The following is a 9,046-nucleotide window of genomic DNA, read 5'->3' as shown; positions in this document are numbered from 1 at the left end:
TCGATCCTTCAACTTTTTTTCTTTTCAGGAGCCAGGCGTATGTGATCACTCAGCGTGCGTCACGTGCGCTCTCTGTTGGGAAAAGGTTCTCGGACTCTATTAGGATCATATGTCGTAAATGTGCAAAAGCTAACGGGGCCCAAAAGCAGAACGACTGGGAACTTTTTTAAAGGAAGAAAACATTCGAAGAGCAGCTGCGCTAGCCCATATGCACCTCTGACTGTTGCACTGATCGGCGAGAGTCAACGGAATGACACTTCAATCAAATAGATGCTGCACTGCAGTGGCACCGTGAGTGTCTTCGAGCACGCCTAATGAAAAGCCAGCCGCTCCTTCGCATGAAATAACCACTTATCGTGGCTTCAAAGCTTTTGGATCTGGGTGACATATTTGTAATATGTCACCCAGATATGTAATATGTAATATGTAATATGTAATATGTAATATGTAATATGTAATCGCTACATAATCCCCTTTAGTTGGTCTCTGCTCCAGGTGATGTGCGTTGTGGCGGATGGTGTCGCACTGGTCGCAACAAAAGCACTAAAAAAAAGGCGACGAGTTTTTTGTGATTTTTTTTTATTTCCAGATGCATATGCACCAGCTTGCTCATTCGCCTGACTTGATAACATTACAAGCTTTTTCGGTGCTAATCTCTTTTATAGAAAATCCTTATTTGCGTTAATTCTGTGAAAAATAGCGACCAGACTGGCCAGGCTTCTTTCTTACCCTCCTTTATCCAGTCCGATGACTCAGTGGTTAGGGCGCTCGACTGCGGAACCCAATTACGCGGGATGCATAACCCGGCAGTGGCAGCCGCTTTTCGGTGAAGGCGTTAAATAAAACGCCCGTGAACTGGGCGATGCCAGGGCACGTTGAAGAACTCTAGGTGGTTGAAATTTCCGAAGCCCTCCACTAGGGCTCATCCTTCACATCCTTAATCGCTTTGTGACATTCAACCCTATAAAATAATCCAAAGAAAACCGAACGAACTCGTATTTTTACTCACCTCCTCTTGTATTCGTGATAGATGAAGTCACGATGAAATGAACTTAAAGTAAAACGAAATTGGTACGACACATTTGGCTACTCGTTTAGTTTAAATGAGTACAGCATCGAGTTTCCGGCATCTAGTTTTCTTGCTGGTAACGATGAGTCGTGTTTAGGCACGAAAGAGCGCCAGAAGATATGCGAGTGTGCGCTCTAATTATATTACAGCACTACTATTGATGCCAAATGTGATTGCGTTCAAGACGCTTAAGTGTCATGCGCTGATAATAGAGACTTTTACTATAGCGTATGGACGCTTTCGTACGATAAACGGTAGAAAATTATGGGACGCTACTCCGTGTGTTGTATCTGCGCTTTTAGTCGGCCGTACGAAAGCGCGAACGCAAACTACAGTGGCGACATCTAAGTTTAAAATAAAAAAAACACACATTCGGGCTTTTTTTTATTTACTCGCAAGCCAAAACTAGCCAAGTCACACCGGAGCCAGTTTCTTTGCTGCGGCAGTTTTGCTGTACTCCCTAACGTTGGTATTTCTGCGCTGACTACTTTTACCTTGTATTGCCGTCGTGGTGCATAACGGCCTCCTTGCAGCCCCGTACTGCCAAGCATATTTTTACGGATACACGCGTGTAAGCAGTCAAGCCAAGTCTATTCACTTCATGGCGTTGCCATACCAACAAAGCAACGCTACTCTGTCAGGCTTAGGGACTGCGCTGCCGCGGTGCAAAATAAAAAAAAAAAACAGAGGTAAATATTCGCTAATTATTTGTGCTCAATGCTACACGAGGCAAAGCGAAAACCCCGTGTGCCATTTATAGGCGGCAGCGCGCACAAAAACGCGGTAACGGAGACAAATTCACTCTGAAGCGGGCGGCCTGGACGTCGCCATCTTGTAAACGCTGATCTCCCATCGTACGTGAGGGCCGGGCACGATAAACTCAAGTTTCGGCGTACGCTGGCCGATTGTACGAAAGAGCTCGGTCTCGGCTATCGTATAGCTCATGCGCAGTGCGTGTCACCATATTTTTGGTGTCACGCATACTAAAAGTCTCTAATGACACTGAAGCTTCTATAGCACCTGTAATCTGCTTCGTAACAGGTGATTGCCACTGAACGTTATCAGATCGAGCGCTCGGCCGTTTGATGGATGGATAAAACTTTATTTGAGCAAAGGAGTTTGGGACTCGCAGATCCCTGGGCCCCCGCACGGCCCCACTGTACTCAAGCGTTCATGCCCCGAAGGTCCATTACGCTGGTAGCCCGGCTTGTGACAGTTTCCTGATCAGCCGGGTACGTAGAGCGCAGCAGGGCCCCCCAGTCCTTCCAGGTGACAAGGTGCTCCAGGCCCCGCGGGGGAGGGTCCGCCGGGCAGAGTGTTAAGATGTGAAGGGCGTTAGCGTGTGATTCGGGACAGAGGGTGCATGCGGGTGTAGGATAGAGGGGATGATAGTAAGAAAGAGATTGAGGGGATGGGAAGGTGTGCGTTTGGAGACGTCTCCAAATAGTGGCACGTCTATTGTCTAGGGATGAGTGAGGCGGAGGGTATAGCTGCCGAGTGGCTCTGTAGGCCTCGGTCAGCTCGCTGAAAGTGTGCATGCGTTCCCTCGTGAATCCCAGGTCGGAGGCTTCCTGTGCCCGGTGTATGGTACCTCGGGCTAAAAAGTTGGCAGCCTCGTTGCCAGGGTTCCCGGAGTGTGCCGGCACCCAAATCAGCTCCACTTGGCGGGACGGGTTTTGCGCAGCAGACGAGCTTAGAATGTCAAAGGCTGGACTATGGACTCTTCCTCGCGCAAAATTTTGAATGGCAGTTTTGGAGTTACTGAGAATGTAATTTGCTTTCGTATGCGTTATGGCGGCAGCTATTGCAGCTTCCTCGGCTTCTTCAGAGGTGAGGTTTGGTAGAAGTGGCAGCTTAAAAAGTGGGGAGAGAGAGGAGTTTACTGCTGCAGCCGCGGCGCTTATGCCTGTGCATGCTGCATCCACCCATGCGGTTTCGGAGTCGGAGCCGTACTGTCGGTGGAGTGCCTTAGCACGGGCTATACGGCGCTGTTCGTGGAGATGGGGATGCATATTTCGGGGAAGGGGCTTAATAATAAGCTCCTTGTGAATATGCTTGGGTATATGGAAGAGGTCTGGGTCATTTGCGGGTATCCTGACTCCGAGATGAGAGAGTATGTGGCGACCCGTTGATGTGCGTGTGAGTCGTATGTATTGGGCATGTTTGTGGGCTTCAATGAGCTCCTCAATGCTATTGTGTATGCCTAGGGCTGCAAGGCGTTCGTTAGGCGTGTTGCAGGGTAGTTTGAGTGCGGTCTTATAGGCTTTGCGAATGAGTGTATTTAAAGCGTTGACGTCGTGTTTTGCAAGTGAGAGGTAGGGAGTTGTGTAGAGCACCCGACTAAGGACAAAGGCTTGAATGAGGCGACATAAATCGCGTTCTTTCATTCCCCTGTGCCTTACTGTTACTCTCCTAATGAGGTGCGATATGGTACCAGTAATCTGCTGGAGTTTCTTGAGTGTGATGGTGTTTTTGCCATTGGATTGGATGTGGAGTCCTAGCATCCTGAGGTTGGGAACCTCAGGGACGGGCCGGTCTTCAATGGTGACTGAAATCGGGGCACACGGAGAGTTTCGTGGACGGATGATGAGGAGCTCTGACTTCTCCGCAGAGCATGATAGCCCTATGCTGCTTGCGTGAGTTTGGGTGGTGGTAGCTGCTGTTTGTAGGGCTTCCTCTATTTCTCCGTCGTTGCCATGTGTGGTCCATATGGTTATGTCGTCAGCATATAGTGTGTGGCGTAGGTGTGGGATGGTGTTCAATTTGCTAGCAAGGGGTATGAGGGTAATATTGAAGAGGAGAGGCGATAGTACAGACCCCTGTGGGGTGCCTACACTTTTGAGGGTGAATTTCTCTGAGGTTAGGGGGCCAAAATGGATTTCAGCTGTTCTATCTGATAAGAAGGCCTTGATGTATGCGTACGTGCGTTCTCCAACATTTAGGGAGGAGAGTGCACTAACGATCGCTAAGTGGTGGATGCGATCGAAGGCTTTGGAGAGATCTAAAGCGAGAACTGCTTTGGTGTGTCCTGGTGTGAGGGGGTTGTAAATGTCGTTCGTTAACTGCAGCATAGCGTCCTGAGCCGACAGGTGCGGACGAAAGCCGACCATGCTGTGCGGATACAAGTCGTTGCCAGCCATATGGCGGGCAAGTCTGTTTTGAATAACATGCTCGAAGAGCTTTCCGAGGCATGATGTCAGGGAAATGGGGCGAAGGTTCTGTAGCGTGAGGGGTTTGTTTGGCTTGGGAATGAAGACGATTTTGCCATGCCGCCATGATTGGGGCAGAGTGCCTTCATTCCAGCGTTTGTTGAAGTAATCCGTAATCAGTGCACGTTAAAGAACCCCAGGTGGTCGAAATTTCCGGAGTCCTCCACTACGGCGTCTCTCATAGCCTGAGTCGCTTTGGGACGTTAAACCCCACAAACCAACAAACCAACCGTAATCTGCACGATAGAATTATCGTCCAAGTTACGGAGAAGGGAATTTGTGATTTGATCTGCCCCTGGAGCAGAATTTGTTCGTAGCGCAAGAAGTGCCGCTCGGACTTCTGCCACCGTGATTTCTTCGTCTAATGTTGGGTTCGGGCATCCGTTGTAACATGGGAGAGCGGTAGGAGTGCCCGGAGACGTGTATGTGATTTTGAGGGTGTCGATTAGGGTATCTGTGTCATCTATGTTTTTATGAATGAGGCGAGTAACATGGTGTTGCGTGGCAGATTTTGTTCGTGTTGAATCTATGAGGTGGCGAAGGAGTTGCCAGGCTTTTTTGGAGGATAGTTTGCCAGACATGCTGTCACAGATCTGGTTCCAATTGGAGCGGCAGAGGTCTTCAGAGTGCTGTTGGATTTGTGCTTGAAGTGCTGAGAGACGCTTCTTTAGCGTTCTGTTCAGTTTTTGGCTTTTCCATCGCTCTAAGAGGCTATGGTGAGCTTCCCAGAGGTGAGCGAGGCGGCTGTCAAGGGTAGAAATCTCCCCTTCTGTCTCAATGTATCGGAGGTGGGTCTGGAGATCCTGTGTGAGCGAGTTCATCCAGGCCTCTATGTCAGTGATGGGCTCTGACTCACGTGATTGCCGGGTAGCCCTGAAGTGGTCCCAGTTGATGAGTTTGTGTGTGGTGTAGGCTTTGCGCTTTTGTTGAAAGGGGATGGAGGCGAGAATGATGTAGTGGTCGCTGCCTAATGTATGTTGAGTTCTGTCCCATGTCACATTTGTTAAACAGCGGCTGAATACGAGGTCGGGGCTGGTGTCGACACATACACTATTGCCAATTCTCGTGGGTGTGTTGAAGTTGTTGTGGACGGAAAAATTAAGGTTTTGAAGAAGTGCGGCCTCTGTGTGTGGTTTTGATGTAGCCCCAGTCTGTGTGGCGACTGTTAAAGTCCCCTCCAATGAGTAGAGGGTGCTTACCCGCCAATTTATATATACTCTTTAGGAGAGATTCTAGCGAGGCGATGGGTAATGAGTGTGAATGGTATATGTTGGCGACGTAGATGGATGGGAGAGAGTGGGTGGAGTGTATGATTTCTGTAACTACGCATGGGGCATCTGCAGCTACCTGGTGTGTGATATAGGTGAGACTACGGTGTATAAATGTGGCAGCGCGCGGTGCGTCTGTGGAGTCGGAATATATGGGAGTGTAGCCGGGGATGTGGGATTTCGTCCCGGCTTCTTGTAAGAGGAGAATTTGAGGGGTGGGGAGGAAGGTAGGAAGAAGCTGAAATGGTGCTCGCTTGCCGCGAAAGCCACGGCAGTTCCATGTCAGAATGTTCAGGGAATCAAGTCGGACCCGCCCCGCCATGTTGAAGCGTTGGGGGTTTTAAAACGGGAACAGCAGAGGCGTCTGCTGGCCGTGCAGCCTCTCCTATCTGAGGTGGGGGTAGGGGAGCTGTATGAAGTGCGGTGGTCTGCATGACTACCAGTTTCTGAAACATTGCCTCCATATGGGCTTCCATGCGCCGTTCTAAGGCAGCGGCATATTCGGCAAACTTTGCTGACAAAGTTTGATACTGGCTCTCAAATTGAGAGTTAAGGGTTTGAAGCTTTTTGTCGAATTGTTCGACTAGTTTCTGAATATGTTTGTCGAGTTGTTCGGCAGGGGCGGAATCGGTTAGCGTTTTTGGGTTGGGGGTAATTCGTTGCTTTTTTGCTGGGGGGCTGGAGCTGGTTTCTTTAGGTTTATCTTCTACTGGGCTTTGATTCGTCTCCATTGCGGCATGCGGCGGGGGTGGGGGTGGCACTGGGGCAGGGGTTAGGTGTTGTGGAGCGGGAATGGTGGGGCTGCTATGGAGTAGAGCTGTTAGTCGACTTACCTCCGCCCTCAGGGCCCGGAGCTCCTCTTGTCCAGATTCGCTGGCCTCTGGATGGATTGTGGCTGGCTTTTCTTTGGTTCTGTCTGCCCACGTTAGTCCTTTCTGTACTTTAGGCTTTTTTTCACTGGATGGTGAACGAGAATTCGTCTCGGAGTGGCTGTTGTCCCGTGTTGACTGGCGGGAATGGTTTTCAGACCTGGGCTGGTGGCCTTGCATTGACTGGGTCGGGGGTCTTCGTGGTCGTAGGTATCGGTGCTGGCATAAGATATTGCCAGTGTGATGGTTTCCACCGCACACAATACACTTGGGCGCGCAAGTAGGGGGGTCGGATGGTGTGTGTTGTTCGCCACAATTGTGGCATCGCCCACTATCTGCTAGGGGGCACACGTCGCGTCGGTGGCCGGCTTCTCGGCAGTTGTAACAGGCCTCTACTTTGGGTTTGTGTGGGTAGAACACATGTACACCTCCCCAGTAGCAGATGGAATCTGGAATTGGTCCTTTGGTGGGTAGCACACATGTACACCTCCCCAGTAGCAGATGGAATCTGGAATTGGTCCTTTGGCGAAGGTGATTAGGACTGATCCCTTTCGCCCGAAGGGGCGTGCATCAACAATTGGTGCACGAGGGTTGAAGGGGATCAGTCCTTCTAGGAGTTCTGCGCGAGGTTCCCCATCGTAGGCCATGTGTATGACACCTCTTACTGCTTCGTCAGGCGGCGCAAGGTGCGCTGTCACTGTGAATTCTTGGCCCCCTATGCTGATGGCCGAGAGCTTGGCGTAGGCTCGTGCTCGTGCTTCTGCTGGCGTGCTGATGGTGAATGTGTTGTTGATCGGGTGCAGCCGCACTTTGTCCTGATGGATGGCTTCTTGGGGGGGGTATCTTAGCAGCGTTGCAGGACGCTAGAAGTATAGATTTCGGGATAGCTGTGGTGATATTCCATCCTCCTCGCGGGCGCACAACAATCTTTAAGTCGTCTTGCGGCAGTCGTGGCAATGGAGTGCCTCGCCGGCGTGGCAGCGGCAACGACAGAGCTTTTTGTGTGGTAGGTGGTGTTCCGTTTCGCCCACCACCTTCAATAGCTGCGTCGGTGCCTTTTTTCGGTGGTCGGTGGCGATTCCGGAGAGCAATGACGGTTTCCCAGTCATCGCTTTGGGCTTCGGCCGGAGTGATAGTTTCCCCAGGCAGCTGGTACTGCATCGCAGCCCCGGTGTTCTCCTCGGTGTCGAGAGCTTCGGTTGCAAGGCCTGCCAGGCCCAGCTCCGGCGTAGCCAGCGGCGGCGGAGAGCCGGCAGCGCGAGGTGGCCCAGACGCTTTTCCGGGAATCGAGCCGGGGGGCTTGGGGCGGCGGGTCGAGCTTGGCAACGACGGGCGCGGGAGGTGGTGAAAACGCGTCTGCTCTCGCTGCGGGCAAATAAAAAGTTGTACCAATATTAAGAAAATGTTGCAGCCATGTTGCATTAATATCGTTCTTCAGAAGTGGCTTAAACATTGACTAAAGGTTGTTGTAACATTGGTGCAATGTTGCTTCAATGTTGTCTTATGTATGTTGCATCAACGTGGCAAAAAGAGGACACTAGCCACGTTAAGGCAATGTTGAAAGCAAACATTGCGGCCACATTGAGGCAAAAAAGTGTGCTACTAGGACGTCGCCATCTTGTAAACGCTGATCTCCCATCGTACGTGAGGGTCGGGCACGATAAACTCAAGTTTCGGCGTACGCTGGCCGATTGTACGAAAGAGCTCGGTCTCGGCTATCGTATAGCTCATGCGCAGTGCGTGTCACCATATTTTTGGTGTCACGCATACTAAAAGTCTCTAATGACACTGAAGCTTCTATAGCACCTGTAATCTGCTTCGTAACAGGTGATTGCCACTGAACGTTATTAGATCGAGCGCTCGGCCGTTTGAGCCATGTGTCGATTGTAGCTGATATATGTGGCGAAAAGGGAACGGCGATACAGATGTCTCAAACATCATGAAATTGAAAGCGGCTATTTCAGCTATTTCACGCGTCAAATCATGGCCTCAGCGTCATCATATAGAGGCTTGGACCAACTCATGAGCACGCCTCTTTTGCTTCAATGCTGATATTGTAAGGTCATGCCGGCCGTCGCGAAAATGCTCTTGGCTTTAAATACTGCCAACTTGTGCCGGCTGCCTTACACGTCTGTACCTTCGCGCAGATCCTCTGCGAGGTCTTGAACAACATTTGGTCGTAGGCTGTCTTGGTTGACTGATTGAATATCTGAGTGCGTGTGGTTCTTGTAAACAGCAACTGGGAACGGTGGAAATCGGCAGTGTTGCTTTTTATTTTCTTTTTGCGCAGCACGGGGATGGTTTCCTGGGCGACCCAGACGAAATCAGTGAATCCATGTCCACCTCCACAGCCAGCATCCCGGCCTTGAATGTTCCAGTCCTCTCCATAGCCAGTGAGGCTGTCTGCGGGTTGCCAGCGAGCAGCCTATGCTCGGGTGTTCCAGGGCGCCGTCTGCTGCGACCCGGTTGCAGCAGCGAAATGCTTCCTGCAACCGGGTTGCAGGAGCAATATGCTTGCTGCAACCCATGACGTCTTATCCGGTTTAAGAAATAACGTCACGTCCGGCTATTGTTTTGTGCGTAGGTGGCTGTTTTTAGTAGCAAAATGGCTGGTTGTCGTCCTTCTTGGTG

The 9,046-nt window shown here is 50.8% G+C and overlaps 1 protein-coding gene and 1 pseudogene across 1 annotated transcript; both read right to left on the bottom strand.

Moving 5' to 3' along the window:
* Window positions 1-2,232: 2,232 nt before the first annotated feature.
* Window positions 2,233-4,209, bottom strand: LOC146201621 (uncharacterized). The gene has a single exon (XM_084598742.1). The coding sequence runs from the start codon at window positions 4,207-4,209 to the stop codon at window positions 2,233-2,235; it is 1,977 nt and encodes a 658-aa protein (XP_084454868.1).
* Window positions 4,210-5,845: 1,636 nt separating this feature from the next.
* Window positions 5,846-8,588, bottom strand: LOC146201620 (uncharacterized; annotated as a pseudogene).
* Window positions 8,589-9,046: the final 458 nt, after the last annotated feature.

The sequence above is a fragment of the Amblyomma maculatum genome, chromosome 1, assembly GCF_055883805.1.
Source record: "Amblyomma maculatum isolate TAMU_Amacu chromosome 1, ASM5588380v1, whole genome shotgun sequence".
Taxonomy (NCBI): Eukaryota; Metazoa; Arthropoda; class Arachnida; order Ixodida; family Ixodidae; genus Amblyomma; species Amblyomma maculatum.
This window is presented reverse-complemented; position numbering and strand designations above follow the sequence as displayed.